Genomic DNA, 15694 nt, shown 5'->3' with positions numbered 1-15694 from the left:
TGTTCTCATTAAGATTGAACAATGCCTCTAAAGTGAACCACAGACTTGCATGCAAGCTGAAAACCTTTACCAAATGCAGTCTTAATTTGTACTTTGAGAAAAACATTTTCAAGGTATTTTATCCTTTTCTCCAACTTTTGACATATTACAAAGTACCCAAATATGCCAGACTGTTGCCTCATCAGCCCCTGGCAGTCAGGTACAGTTAGATGCAAGGCAATCTTCCTAAAAGTTACTTATTAGAGATGTGAGAAGGGCAAATGCTATCACTGGAAAAACTGACAAAAGTCTCAATAGGAAAAATAAGGAAGTGGAGAGTTACTATGTTTCTAATTTTTCATGTGCTTCTATTTTTTTCCTACTTCAGAGCCATTGACTAATAGTTGAGTATAACACGGGTTGTGTTTCCGGGCTGCTGAAACATGACACTAATATTTTCAAAGAACTGTGGAAGCCTAAAAGAAAGCCAATGAGAAATAACTAAATGAGAGTTTAGGACTGTAGCCTTCATTTTCATTCAAAGATTTAAAAGTTTCCATAAAGTAAAATGTTCTTCTCCAGCCACCTGTTTTCATAGTTCTGTGTTTTCCTTCAGGCCTTTCTGGCTTCCCATATGGCAGTAAGAAAATGATGTGCTTAATGATTACAAATTTCATATGGAATACGAACTTTCAGTTTGTACATATGATGCACAGAGATGCTTTTGTGGTTTTATTGGTTTTCATATTACAAACAAAGAAACTAGAAAATGAAACCATTCCAAAAGTGGAAGTAATTTCTCACTGCCCCTGTGATAAATTGTGGTCACTGGCTGTGGCAGCAACTATTATAAGATGCTCTGAAAACTCTTCAGACACTGAGGGGCACCAGAGGAGCAGACTACAAGAATGGCACACGCTATGGAAAACTCCTGGACAATCAGTAAAGAGTACCATATTGATGAAGAAGTGGGCTTTGCTCTGCCAAATCCACAGGTAAGAGAAGGCAGTAAAATGTGGGAAAATGCATTCTTCTTCTCATTCCTTACCTGGCCAAGTTAACTTCTACTGAACAACTGTGGTTCAGTAACTTCTAGTAAACAAACATATAAAGCAGTGTAAAAATTAGAGAGCTGTAATAACTGCATCTCACTTAATTTGTCTTACATTTTCTCCCTAGAAATGGAGTCATCTATGCATTTCTTACTTACCTAACATGGATATGGAGAGTGGTGAGAAAGGAAGCTATAAAAGTGTATCAGCTTTACATAAGAATTATGTAATAAAATACAAACAATGAGGTTATTACAGTTGTATTTCGAGAAAAGGTGTTTTGAAAAAGCCAGAGTTTTAAATGAGCCATGAGTCAAACAGAAATCCCTTTCTCTTAGGGATATAACTTAAATTATGCAAAACATGTGTTTCTAATTTGATGGGGTTTATGAGATTGCATATCAAGCACCTTCCATGTTATATTATCATTGCTTGTTATTTACTGAGCATAAGATTCAAGTGAGAGTCTGAACTACCTTTTTTCTTGTTTGCAAGTTTTACCTATAAAGTGCAAGGTATGTGGAAAAAAGGTTTGCCTTAAAAACTACATTTTCTAATCTGTCTTCTAACGAATGCTATGTAAACCAATTTATCATCAATATTTTAATTATCAAATACAGCATTTTTCTAAGCAATTTACAAATTAACCCTTTCCATTCTCATAGCCATCCCAAAAGGTATGTATGTTATTTATTATTATTATTATTATTATTATTATTATTATTATTTTGAGATGGGGTCTCGCTCTGTCACCTGGGCTGGAGTGCAGTGGCACGATCTCAGCTCACTGCAACCTCTGCCTCCTAGGTTCAAGCGATTCTCCTGCCTCAGCCTCCCAAGTAGCTGGGATTATAGGCACCTGCCACCACACCCAGCTACTTTTTTGTATTTTTAGTAGAGACGGGGTTTCACCATATTGGCCAGGCTGGTCTCGAACTCCTGACCTCAGGTGATCCACCGGTCTTGGCCTCCCAAAGTGCTAGGATTACAGGCGTGAGCCACTGCACCCGGCCAGAAATGTATGTTATTATCCTCATGTTCCTAATGAGAAGTATAAGGCATGCAGAATGTAATTATCAAACTATGTAGCTAGCAAGTGCCAGAGGCCAGTATGAGCCTAAGCAGCCTGTCTCCAGAGTCTATGATCTTAAAACCATTATTCCACACTGCCTCTCTTAAGAAGGGATAATAAGACATTGCTTATTTTCTTTCTTTCAATCTTCAGTTTAACAAGGTACATGGGATTCCAGGAGAAGATTTCTATGAACATATTATAATAATTCTGTAGACGAGTATATTTTTGTTTGTAGCTCAAACAGTTACAGTCCACATACTAGAGAGCACCTTTAAACACAGCAAATGTTTAGTCAGAGATTTCAACCTAACTGTGCTTAGAAATGAAATCCTGTAAACACTTTGGTGATACTGGCAAATTTAAAGCATCTACCTCCTTCCAATCTAATTTTCCTCTTCAGATTGTTAATTAAAGAAAATGAAAAGTATGTTTTAATTTTATTGCCAAAAGCACTAGTTTGCTTTATTCATGCAAAACAATAATACTCAAACTTGCTATTTGCCCGCATATCTACAAAAATGCCGGGACTGGATGATTTCAAGGATGTACTTATCAATGGTACAATAAAACCATCTTTTTCAGAAACTACTAAACTTTGTATCATGGGTTTTGTTTCTCAGAGATTCGATTCTCCTTAAAAATGCAACAACTGTGATAATTATGAATACCTGTAGAACAGATTCCAAGGAGTAAAGCAAAACCCCCCCAAAAAACAAACGAAACTCTTCCTTGGCTACTTAAAAAAAAGATTCTCGGCTGGGGACGGGTGGCTCACGCCTGTAATCTCAGCACTTTGGGAGACTGAGGCCGGTGGATCATGAGGTCAGGAGTTCGAGACCAGCCTGGCCAATGTGGTGAAACCCCGTCTCTACTAAAAAAATACAAAAATTCGCAGGGCATAGTGGCATACACCTGTAATCCTCGCTACTCAGGAGGCTGAGGCAGGAGAATTGCTTGAACCTGGGAGTCGGAGGTTGCAGTGAGCTGAGATCACGCCACTGCACTCCAGCCTGGGTGACAGAGCGAGACTCCATCTCAGGAAATAATAATAATAATAATTCTGACAAGGTGCAGTAGCTTACACCTGTAATCCCAGCACTTTGGGAGGCTAAGGTGGGTGGATCACTTGAGGTCAGGAGTTTGAGACCAGCCTGGCCAACATGGTGAAACCCCTGACTCTACTAAAAATGCAAAAAAAAATTACCCAGCGTGTTGGTGTGCCCGTAGTCCCAGCTACTTGAGAGGCTAAGACAGGAGAATTGTTTGAACCTGGGAGGCGGAAGTTACAGTAAACTGAGATTGCGCCACTGCACTCCAGCCTGGGTGACAGAGTGAGGCCCTGTCTGAAAACAATAACAATAATAACAATTCTGCTAGCTGAGATGCTGCAGAAGCTAGATTTACTGTCCCGGAAACATGAAAAAAAAGTTTTGGTTACTTTTATTTCTTCACTGAAGGTCTTTCCTAGAAATTATGAACCAAAAAATGTCTATTTTATCTCTCATAATCTATCTGCTTCTTAGTCCAAAGGAAAATAATATGTTTTCTGATTCCATATAGATACAAGGCACAATCTCTAATCTAGCAGAATTTGAATGATCCTCAGTATGATTCATTTTTAATTTATATTATACCATTTAGGGATCCTCTGAACCAGAGCATATTACTGATTAACTTTTATACTTGTTGAAAGTGCTGTCAAATAAAATGATAATCATTGTGCAGAACAAAAAAGTATTCTGTTATTTGGGGAAAATCACAACAACCAAAAAAATAAGATGTACTAGATGGTGAAACATAGAATAAAAACAACAAAAATACATTTATTACATTTCTTTTGAAAGTTGGAAACTTGACAATAAACTCAATATACAAAAATCGTTATGTAAACTGTATAAGCCTGGTTTCCTTATTTATGATACAGAGATAACTTCTTGGGCCATTACAATAATTAAATATATATCTTTTATATATATGAAGTTATCGAGCAGAGTGCCTAGTCCACTATTGACATTTAAAACATCTCATTTTCCTTCCATTCAAAGAACTTAAAATCTAGCCAAGATAAACCAAAGTAGGCCAGGCGCAGTGGCTCATGCCTGTAATCCCAGCACTTTGGGAGGCCGAGGCAGGCAGATCACCTGAGGTTAGGAGGTCGAGACCAACTTGGCCAACATGACAAAACCCCATCTCTACTAAAAATACAAAAATTAGCCAGGCATGGTGGCTCATGCCTGTAATCCCAGCTACTTGGGAGGCTGAGGCAGGAGAATTGCTTGAACCCAGGAGACGGAGGTTGTAGTGAGCCAAGATTGCGCCACTGCACTCCAGCCTGGGCAACAGAGCGAGACTCCAATTCAAAAAAGAAAAGAAAAGAAAAACCAAAGCAGCAGATAATAATTGTTTAACAATTTGAAAAGGCATAATCCGTAGAATTTATAGTGGAGGAGATTGGTTTCAAATAGAGCAGTCAGGAGGATTTTAGTGAAACCTTTGAGGTGAACTTTGAAAAGCTGCAAATGGCAGTGTTTGAAGAGAGAGGAAGAGGTGGAACACAGAGAGGGTCTTCAGCCCTGCGTGTGCAGATGACAAGACAGAAGCTGGTGTTTCCAGACAGGTAAGCCATATGCCAGGGCAACATTGCACAGAATGGATGTGGAGGCAAGGCATACTATCAGTGGGAAGCCAAATCTACAATAACTGCTACTAGTAAATAAAGATCTTTTTTTTTTTCAAGGAAAATCTACCTGATTTTTATAATGACTGGATGTTCATTGCTAAACATCTGCCTGATCTCATAGAGTCTGGCCAGCTTCGAGAAAGAGTTGAGAAGGTTTGACATATGTATTACATTTGTCTTCTTGTATAGCTTCTTAACATTGTTAACTTGGTTTTGAAGCATAAAACATTACTGAGATTGATTTGAGTCAATTGCTCCATTTGTTTTCAGTTAAACATGCTCAGCATTGATCATCTCACAGACCACAAGTCACAGCGCCTTGCACGTCTAGTTCTGGGATGCATCACCATGGCATATGTGTGGGGCAAAGGTCATGGAGATGTCCGTAAGGTTTGGAGATTTTCTCAGATTTCTTATGCTATGTGACAGATTTTCATCTAATTTACATTTAACTTTCCAAAAATTTTCTAAAAGCATTATAACTGCATCATGCAAAGTTTAGATAACACGACAAAATGATAAAGAAAATATGCCCTGGCTTGACATGTCAACTGTTATCATTATTATATTTTTAGTCTTTTACTTCATTTTTCATCCTGTATTTTATCTGGCAACCCTAATTACATAAAACTAATACAGACTGCAATATCTAACCTTTAAAACACACATGGGCCTCCCAGCACTTTGGGAGGCCAAGGCTGGAGGATCACCTGAGGTCAGGAGTTCAAGACCAACTTGGCTAACATAGTGAAACCCCATCTCTACTAAAAATGCAAAAAATAGCCAGGCATGGTGGCAGGTGCCTATAATCCCAGCTACTCGGGAGGCTGAAGTGGGAGAATCGCTTGAACCTGGGAGGCGGAGGTTGCAGTGAGCCGAGATCCTGCCACTGCACTCCAGCCTGGGGGACAGGAGCAAGACTCCATCTCAAAAAACAACAACAACAACAACAACAACAACAAAAAACCTAACTACTGTATTTTAATCAGGTCTTGCCAAGAAATATTGCTGTTCCTTACTGCCAACTCTCCAAGAAACTGGAACTGCCTCCTATTCTGGTTTATGCAGACTGTGTCTTGGCAAACTGGAAGAAAAAGGATCCTAATAAGTATGTCAACAGTGATAACAACAGGAATTTTTGGAGTGTGTGCCGATTAAATAAAACAGGGGTTGTTCATTGACTTAATTTTGGGCAGCACAGCTTTCCTCTCAGCTGGGTATGGTTCCTCTCAGTTCCTCGGTTGGGTACGGTTTCTTGGACTGCTGTGTCTACCACTACAAATGTACACATATGTGACAGGTGTATAGTTAACACAGTAAAATGCACAAATCTTAAGTGTTCAGCTTGAATTTAACTATTATATACATACATACACCCACCATTCTCAGTAAGATACAGAATATTTTTATCACCTCAGAAAATTTCTTTGCGCCTCTTTCAATTCCCTTTCCTGCCACAGACAAATATATTTTTATTTGCCTTATCAAAAATTAGATGATTTTTGTTATTGGGTTTCATATCAATGAAACCACAGAGTATAGACTCTTGTGTCTGGCTTCTTTTGATGAGCATGTCTTTGAGATTCTATTAATTTAATTTTTTAGCAGCCAATTGTGGTTAAGAGTCAACACATCTTTAATTACGGGCAGCAATGACTGGTTTTTCAGAGCAGTCTGCTCAGGATATAGGTGATTTTTACCCATTTAGGCATAAGATCTGCTACAATAAAGGAAAGGGAGAACCAAAGCCCACGTCTCTGGGTGTGTGCCTGTAGAAAAATATTCTGCAAATGGGAATATCATAAAATGAAAGGATTCGATCTAGAAAGTTTCTTCTTATTAAAAATTAGTTAAAAAAAAAAAAATTCACCGGGAATGGTGGCGTATGTCTGTGGTCCCAGCTACACAGGGAGTTAAGGCAGGAGGATCACTTCAGCCCAAGAAGTTGAGGCTGCAGTGAGCCATGTTCGTGCCACTGCACACCAGCCTGGGCGACAGAATGAGACAGTCTCAAAAAAATAAAAATAAAACAACTAGTTTTGACTGTCCATGTGTGTTCCCTGCATATTTAATTATTTCATTCATTTGTAAGTTAAGTTAAATGTAATGCCTACTGAAGAAATATTTTAATAAACTTTTTCTTTTTACCTATGTCTTACCTCTCATAGTAGCATTCAATCAAATAGCAACAACTCATCATTATTTGATGTTAAATTGGTTTTCTTTCTCTCTTCCAATTGGTCCATTGCTTCATGGCTGCTTTCATAAGGCCCCTGACTTATGAGTAAGTATCTGATTCTTTTTTGATTCTAAGAATTATTTGTTACTTATAGTTGAATGTAGGTTTATCAATGACTCCAAATGCATTTTTAAATGATTAATTGAATTCAGCCAAAAAATAATTTAAGTGATTATTTAGAGAACAAATAATCTCAGTCTTTAATTGTATCTATGATTGTGTTACAACTATGTCTATCTGATATTATAGCTATAGATATATACAAGAATACTACTCAAATACATCTATAGGAAATTAATATGCAAACATACAAAATCACATACATCTGTGTATCTATGACTTAATAACTCCTATGTCCATAACTAGTTACTGGTGTCAATAAGTAACCATATACCAACTTGTTCTTTTTGACCCAATCCTTACTACTTTTGACCTATAATATATACTAAACATAGGCTAAGAGATGGAAAACCTGGGCTGGGTGCATGGCTCACGCCTGTAATCCCTGCACTTTGGGATGCCGAGGCAGGTGGATCACCTGAGGTCAGGAGTTCAAGACCAGCCTGGCCAACATGGTGAAACCTCGTCTCTACTAAAAATACAAAAAATTAGCCGGGCCTGGTGGCGGGCGCCTGTAATCTCAGCTACTCAGGAGGCTGAGGCAGGAGAATCAATTGAACCCAGGAGGTGGAGGTTGCAGTGAGTGGAAATCACGCCACTGCATTCCAGCCTGGGTGACAGAGCAAGACTCCATCTCAAAAAAAAAAAAAGATGGAAAAACTAAGGTAAATGTCATCAGTATAAACCCACCTTGGTGATGCTAGACTAATGAAGAGGAAAGGCAGTATATGAAAATTATGTAAATTGCCATATGATAAAGATAAGGCATAAGAAGTTAAAATATTGGGATCCCTAACCAAATAAAAGGAGTGATGGGGGAACCCTTGAAGCAAGTTATTTGAGGAATTAGCTAGAGGAAAAACGTAAGAGTATTCATAGCGGAAGAAACAGCAAAAGTGAGACCTTGAAGTGACAAACATCTTGGTGCGTTATCAAAGCTGAAGGATGGCTAATGTCACTGATAATAAGTGATAAAAATAACAGTGTGAGAAAAAGATTAATTTTTTTTTTTAAAGATCGCTGGGCAAAGCGGGTGAATCACCTGAGGTCAGGCATTCGAGACCAGCCTGGCCAACATAGCGAAAACCCTCCTCTTCTGAAAATGCAAAAATTAGCAGGGCATGGTGGCACATGCCTGTAATCTCAGCTACTCGGGAGACTGAAGCAGGAGAATAGCTTGAACCCAGGAGGCAGATGTGGCAGTGAGACGAGATTGTGCCATTGCACTCCAGCCTGGGCGACAGAGTAAGACCCCATCTCAAAAAATAAAAATAAAAATAAATAAAGATTATGTAGGATTTTATTAGCTATGATAAGGAGTTAAAACAGTATCTTAAGGGAGAAACTGGAAGGTTTTTAAAAAGGAGGATGACATCAGCAGTCAGTCCCACTTTACAGATGAGAACACCAAGGCAGACGGTGTCATATCTTGCTCAAGGTCACACAGCAAGTAAGTTGCAGAGATGGTCTGGCTTCAGATACCATGAATTTAACCACCACAAAACTCATAGATATACAGATAGTAAGACTATGTTTGCACCAATGCCCAAACTTCAATTAAAAAGAAAAATAGGGTCTAATCAGTTATTTGAATTTCGCAGTCAATTCCTTTGTAAAGCATATAAACCACTGAGAAATTGAATTAGGCTCACAAATTAAAAAATGAATATGAATATAATTATTTAAACAAAAGACTACCTCTTAAAACTCTACCTTGCAGATATCCTGTGGGAAGTTGACGGGATAATAGAAACAGAACTAGTTTGGGAATTTCTAGTTCTGAGTGTTTTTTGTTGTTGTTGTTTTGTTTTGTTTATTTGTTTTCTGAGATGAGTCTCGCTCTTGTCACTCAGGCTGGAGTGCAATGGAGCGATCTTGGCTCACTGCAACCTCCGCCTCCTGTGTTCAAGTGATTCTCCTGCCTCAGCCTCCTGAGTAGCTGGGATTACAGGCGCCCATCACCATGCCCACCTAATTTTTGTATTCTTAGTAGAGACGGGGTTTCACCACATTGGCCAGGCTGGTCTCGAACTCCTGACCTCAGGTGATCCACCTGCCTTGGCCTCCTAAAGTGCCAGAATTACAGATACAGATGTGAACCACCATGCCCGGCCCTAGTTCTGAGTTCTAATAGGAAATTTTAGGTCTCAGTTTAATCTACTTACTATTAATTATATGATCTTGGACAATGGGCCTAAAAACGGAGTCTTAATATTCCCAACTACATAATGGAGATAGTAAGGCCTGCCACACCTCTCTCATAAAATTATGTTGAAACTAAAATAGCATAAATAAAAATGTCAAAAAATATCCCATAATTTTTGCTATACTTCTTGCCTTCCTTATCCAATTTCCTCAGGAACATGGACGTTTTGTTCTCATTTCGTGATGGAGACTGCAGTAAAGGATTCTTCCTGGTCTCTCTATTGGTGGAAATAGCAGCTGCTTCTGCAATCAAAGTATGTCTATCCTCACTTCAAAATTTATATGTCAATTTACGTAAGCAGAGCAATCACTTCGGAGCCTAAACTATACTAAGCATGAGTTAACTTTATCCTTAACAAGTACAACATGGGATCATTTAATTGGGGGTAAAGGATCAATTATTTATTTTTGTGTATTATCTAAAATCTAAAATCTCAGAGCCATATACTTAAAATCCAACTTGAAACCTCTGTAGGAGATAAAAATTTTCAATAAAATCTGGCTTTGGAACTATGATACAGTGTCATAAATTCAATAGTTTTGATTATCAAAAATAGAAATGAAACATATACAACTATATAAATATCTTTAAATTAAATGCTATGTGAATAAAAACAAATCCAAGCTTCTATAAATATAAGGAAATTAGTCAAATAGAGTGTCCAGCCCAGGAAAGAAATGTAAAAATCCCAAATTTAATTTATGGATTAAGACGGGGGAATTTGGCAGGGCACAGTGGCTCACACCTGTAATCCCAGCACTTTGGGAGGCTGAAGTGGGCGGATCACTTGAAGTCAGGAGTTCGAGACCAGCCTGGCCAACATGGCGAAACCCCGTCTCTACTAAAAATATAAAAATTAGCCGGGCGTGGTGGTGGGCACCTGTAGTCCCAGCTACTCAGGAGGCTGAGGCAGGAGAATGGCGTGAACCCGGGAGGCAGAGCTTGCAGTGAGCTGAGATCGCGCCACTGCACCCCAGCCTGGACAACTGAGCGAGACTCCGTCTCAAAAAAAAAAAAAAAGAAAGAAAGAAAACCTTAAATGTTTGTGTTTTGTTTGTTTGTTTTAGGTAATTCCTACTGTATTCAAGGCAATGCAAATGCAAGAACGCGACACTTTGCTAAAGGCGCTGTTGGAAATAGCTTCTTGCTTGGAGAAGGCCCTTCAAGTGTTTCACCAAATCCACGGCAAGTGTTGTATGCAGTGCAATAGTCTAGGCTGACAAGTCAAATGTTCCAGGTGTAGAATAGTTGAAAAAAGGGAAGCAAAAAGCAACTATCACTTAGTATGTTTTCACTTTAGGTATTTTATCTTACTAAACCATTGCACTTTCTATGTGGTAGGTTTCATTATCTCCATTTTATAAGTAAAGTCATCTAAATTCAGAAAGACAGGGTAAATGACTTCAGATTCCACAGGCGGTGAAGCCAGAGTTCCAAGCTGGGTCTATTTAACACTAAGGAACTTCCTTGCCTCCTGCTAAAAACCTTAGAGAAACTTTCCACATGGGAGGGTGGTTTTAAGTTCCGAAAAGAAAAAATAGCTTCTGCTTGATAAGAACTCTTTCCTAATTCTGTTTTTTTACAAATTAAGAAACAACACAGAAAAGTCATTGAGGTCAAAAGTTGTTGTAAAATTAACAGCTAAAAAACCACCCACAAAAAAACACACAAAAAAGTGCATAAGCAGTAATTTGCAATAGGAAATCTGCCCTACTGAACAGACTCAACAAATACTTGATTGTTTCTCTCTGGGTTTTGAGTTATTGCTATTTAGTCCTTGGCAAGAAGCTAGATTTTCAAATCAAGTAGGGTAGGAGGCTGAGTGCGGTGGCTCATATGTGTAGTTTCCAGCTACTTGGGAGGCTGAGGTGGGAAGATTGCTTGAGCCCAGGAGTTGAGGCTGCAGTGAGCTATGATCACTACATTCCAGCCTGAGTGATAAAGTGAGACCCTGTCTCCAAACGATTTTTAAAAATTTTAAAAATAGGGAGATCTAGTTTCTAGGGTTTTGTTTTGGTTTGTTTTGATTTGTTTTTTTTTGTCTTTGGTTTGTTTCTTTATGTAAACAGTTTACTTGTTATGTCAGTAAGCACGTAAAGTAGTGCTAAATAAATAGTTACAGTTTAATGGGCTTCCTGGAAGAGGGTAGGAAAGTGAATGCTTATCTGCAGGGGCTTTGTTTAGCATAGACTGACCTAATGCCTTTTCCTGCAGCCTGTGCCAAAATCCATTATCAGTTGTACACAACACGTTGATTTCCCTGTATACCTCTGATGCTGCTTAATTAAACATATTCCATCTTTTTACAGATCATGTGAACCCAAAAGCATTTTTCAGTGTTCTTCGCATATATTTGTCTGGGTATGTAGTCTTATGTTTGAATTTGTTTGCTCTCACTTAACAAAGAACACCACCAAATTCTCTTGGATGGTCCCTAATATCCATTGGGTTTGGCTAACAATTTACATCCAAAAATTCACATGGTAGAAAAATACTAGACTGTTCTGTTATCACTTGGCCAGGAATGCACTGGAGTGGGGGACAGGAAAGCTAGTTATTTTAAAAAGAGTGGTCTGTGCTAGTACAAAGGTAAGATTCCATTCCTAGAATAGTTATGCCAAATCTGCTCAGGATTATATTATTTACTATTCTCATGTTTGAAAATGAGCAGGGGCAAGGGGGTATGAAAAAAGGATCATGAAATCCATCTCTTGTCGCCTTCTATTCACCACTAGTGCAAGATTTGATACCTGAAAATTAGCAGTTAATCTAAAGAATGATTTTTCTTTTTTTCTTTCTTTCCTCTGATAGCTGGAAAGGCAACCCCCAGCTATCAGACGGTCTGGTGTATGAAGGGTTCTGGGAAGACCCAAAGGAGTTTGCAGGGGGCAGTGCAGGCCAAAGCAGTGTCTTTCAGTGCTTTGACGTCCTGCTGGGCATCCAGCAGACTGCTGGTGGAGGTGAGTGGAAAATAACAAGAAATAATTATCTCTTATGTGAATACAATAGTATTTGGATATCTACAAAGCACCTTCCTATCAGCATCTCATCTGAGCTTATCTGATAGTTTTAGTAGAATCAGGCAAGTAGGGATTTGGTTGCCATGATCCCATTTTAAAAATGAAGATGCAGAAACTTAATGAGAGTCAGTGACAGGTTCCTTGTGAACCAGCTAGAAAGTGGCAGAGCTGGCCAGGTGCGGTGACTCAAGCCTGTAATCCTAGCACTTCGGGAGACCTAGGCAGGTGGATCACCTGAGGTCAGGAGTTTGAGACCAGCCTGATCAACATGGTGAAACCCCGTCTCTACTAAAAATACAAAAACTAGCCGAGTGTGGTGGTGGGTGCCTCTAATCCCAGCTACTCGGGAGACTGAGGCAGGAGAATCGCCTGAACCCCACAGGCAGAGGTTGCAGTGAGCCAAGATTGTGCCACTGTATTCCAGCCTGGGCGAAAGAGCGAAACTCCATCTCAAAATAAAAATAAAAAATAAAAGGCCAGGTGCAGTCGCTCACGCCTGTAATCCCAGCACTTTGGGAGGCCGAGGCGGGCGGATCACAAGATCAGGAGATCGAGACCATCCTGGCTAACACGGTGAAACCCTGTCTCTACTAAAAATACAAAAAAGTAGCTGGGCGTGGTGACGGGTGCCTGTAGTCCCAGCTACTCGGGAGACTGAGGCAGGAGAATGGCGTGAACCCAGGAGGCGGAGCTTGCAGTGAACCGAGATGGCGCCACTGCACTCCAGCCTAGGCAAGAGTGCGAGACTCCATCTCAAAAAAAATAAATAAATAAAAATAAAATAAAGTGGCAGAGCTTTCCTCACACCCAAGTTCCATCTTGAAATCTGAACATGTCTATAAAGACTGGTTGACTCCGGTGAAGCCAATATCACATGCTCTGAAAATGTATGATCAGACTCAGAAAGAGACACTCACCTGCAAATGAGACAGGGCTGTTAGTGGGGAGACAAAGACCTCAGTGACAAGCAGTCTGGGCCCTGCTCTTGTTCGGCTGTCCCGTGGCCCCAGCCACCCAGAGCAATGCCTGCACCAAAGTTTAAAGGTGAGCCACATTCATTGTATGCCTTCTAGGGGCTTAGCTGGAGGGGAGGAATAAGCTCCAAGAAGAACTTTTTAATTTTCTCTGTTTTGTTAAACTTCTGTTTAACAGTCAAAGGGGAAAGCATCGGGCTGGGTAAAAACATGAGTTTTTCTTAATTTGAGCACTTATTTTTTAAAATTTTTTATCATATTTAATTTTTTTATTTTAGATTCAGGGGATACATGTGCAGGCTTATTACACAGGTATAATGGGTGATGCTGATGTTTGGGCTTCTAATGATCCCCTCACCCAAGTATAGAACATAGTGCCCAATAGGTAGTTTTTCAACCTTTGCTTTCCTTCCTCCCTCCCTCCCCTATTTGAAATCCTCACTGTCTATTGTTCCTATCTTTGTGTCCATGTGTACTCAATATTTAACTCCCACTTATCGGTGAGAACGTGGTATTTGGTTTTCTGTTTCTGCATTATTTCACTTAGGCTAACTTAAGCTAATGGCCTCCAGCTGCATCCATGTTGCTGTGAAGCGCTTGATTTCATTCTTTTTCATGGCTGTGTAGTATTCCATGGTGTACATGTACCACATTTTCTTTGTCCCATCTACCATTGATGGGCACCTGGGTTCATTCCATGTCTTTGCTGTTGTTGAACACTCATTTAAACACAATCTCTTAAACTCTCTTAAGAATCAGTCATAATCTGTCAAATGCAGATTATATATGCCCCTTGTCTATACCATCAGCTTCTTACAGTAGAAAAGAGAGAAAGAAAGTGCAAACAAAGGCCAGGCGCGGTGGCTCATGCCTGTAATCCCAGCACTTTGGGAGGCTGAGGCAGGTGGATCATCTGAGGTCAGGAGTTCGAGACCAGCCTGACCAACATGGAGAAACCCTGTCTCTACTAAAAATACAAAATTAGCCAGACATGGTGGCGCATGCCTGAAATCCCAGCTACTCCGGAGGCTGAGGCAGGAGAATTGCTTGAGCCCGGGAGGCACAGGTTGCAGCGAGTCGAGATCGTGCCACTGCACTCCAGCCTGGCCGACAGAGCGAGACTCTGTCTCAAAAAAAAAAGCGCAAACAAAAATACTTATTGTGAGAAAATGAGTTTAGCTCATTCAGTTTTCAAAATTAATAATATTTTACAATAATTACAATTGCTAGTAGCAAGACTAATAGCCAAACATTAGCCTTCAAATAGAATGACCTTGACCTCAGTGAATGCTATATTGGTGATCTCCTGCCCACTCTGACCTCACTCTGCCTTTCTCTCCTGGATTGGGGAATGCTGTGACCTCCGTATTTCCTCTTTCTCTTTTTCCTATAGGACATGCTGCTCAGTTCCTCCAGGACATGAGAACATATATGCCACCAGCTCACAGGAACTTCCTGTGCTCATTAGAGTCAAATCCCTCAGTCCGTGAGTTTGTCCTTTCAAAAGGTGATGCTGGCCTGCGGGAAGCTTATGATGCCTGTGTGAAAGCTCTGGTCTCCCTGAGGAGCTACCATCTGCAAATCGTGACTAAGTACATCCTGATTCCTGCAAGCCAGCAGCCAAAGGAGAATAAGACCTCTGAAGACCCTTCAAAACTGGAAGCCAAAGGAACTGGAGGCACTGATTTAATGAATTTCCTGAAGACTGTAAGAAGTACAACTGAGAAATCCCTTTTGAAGGAAGGTTAATGTAACCCAACAGGAGCACATTTTATCATAGCAGAGACATCTGTATGCATTCCTGTCATTACCCATTGTAACAGAGCCACAAACTAATACTATGCAATGTTTTACCAATAATGCAATACAAAAGACCTCAAAATACCTGTGCATTTCTTGTAGGAAAACAACAAAAGGTAATTATGTGTAATTATACTAGAAGTTTTGTAATCTGTATCTTATCATTGGAATAAAATGACATTCAATAAATAAAAATGCATAAGATATATTCTGTCATAATAAATAAAAATGCATAAGATATAATAAATGTTGCTTCATTTATAACCATAATAAAATATTTATTTAGATGAGACCTACTATAAACTGCTTTCAGCAGGGCTAATAGACTCCTATACTTTCCCTATGTTAATGTGAGACTTTTTCATAATTACCTGTCAACTTGTCTATATTCTTATTACATGATAAGCTTCTTGATGCCAGGGACACTCTGTATTGTTTACCAGATTTATACATCCCAGCTTTTTTCTGTTTGTTTGTTTTTGAGACAGGGTCTCACTCTGTCACCCAGGCTGGAGTGCAGTGGCATGATCTCAGCTCATTGCAGCCCTG

The 15694-nt window shown here is 39.6% G+C and overlaps 1 protein-coding gene across 1 annotated transcript; it reads left to right on the top strand.

Annotated features, from left to right (window-relative positions):
* The first annotated feature begins 822 nt into the window (after positions 1-822).
* IDO1 (indoleamine 2,3-dioxygenase 1) lies at positions 823-15340 on the top strand. The gene is made up of 10 exons (XM_004046935.4): positions 823-974; positions 4844-4939; positions 5057-5176; positions 5776-5894; positions 7056-7070; positions 9505-9604; positions 10419-10536; positions 11661-11712; positions 12163-12311; positions 14739-15340. The coding sequence occupies exons 1-10, from the start codon at positions 888-890 to the stop codon at positions 15092-15094; spliced, it is 1212 nt and encodes a 403-aa protein (XP_004046983.1). The 5' UTR covers positions 823-887; the 3' UTR covers positions 15095-15340.
* The last annotated feature ends 354 nt before the right edge of the window (positions 15341-15694 follow it).

Source organism: Gorilla gorilla, chromosome 7 (genome assembly GCF_029281585.2).
Source record: "Gorilla gorilla gorilla isolate KB3781 chromosome 7, NHGRI_mGorGor1-v2.1_pri, whole genome shotgun sequence".
In the NCBI taxonomy this organism is placed as follows: Eukaryota; Metazoa; Chordata; class Mammalia; order Primates; family Hominidae; genus Gorilla; species Gorilla gorilla.
The sequence above is the reverse complement of the archived record's forward strand: the minus strand, read 5'-3'. Positions and strand labels throughout refer to the sequence as shown.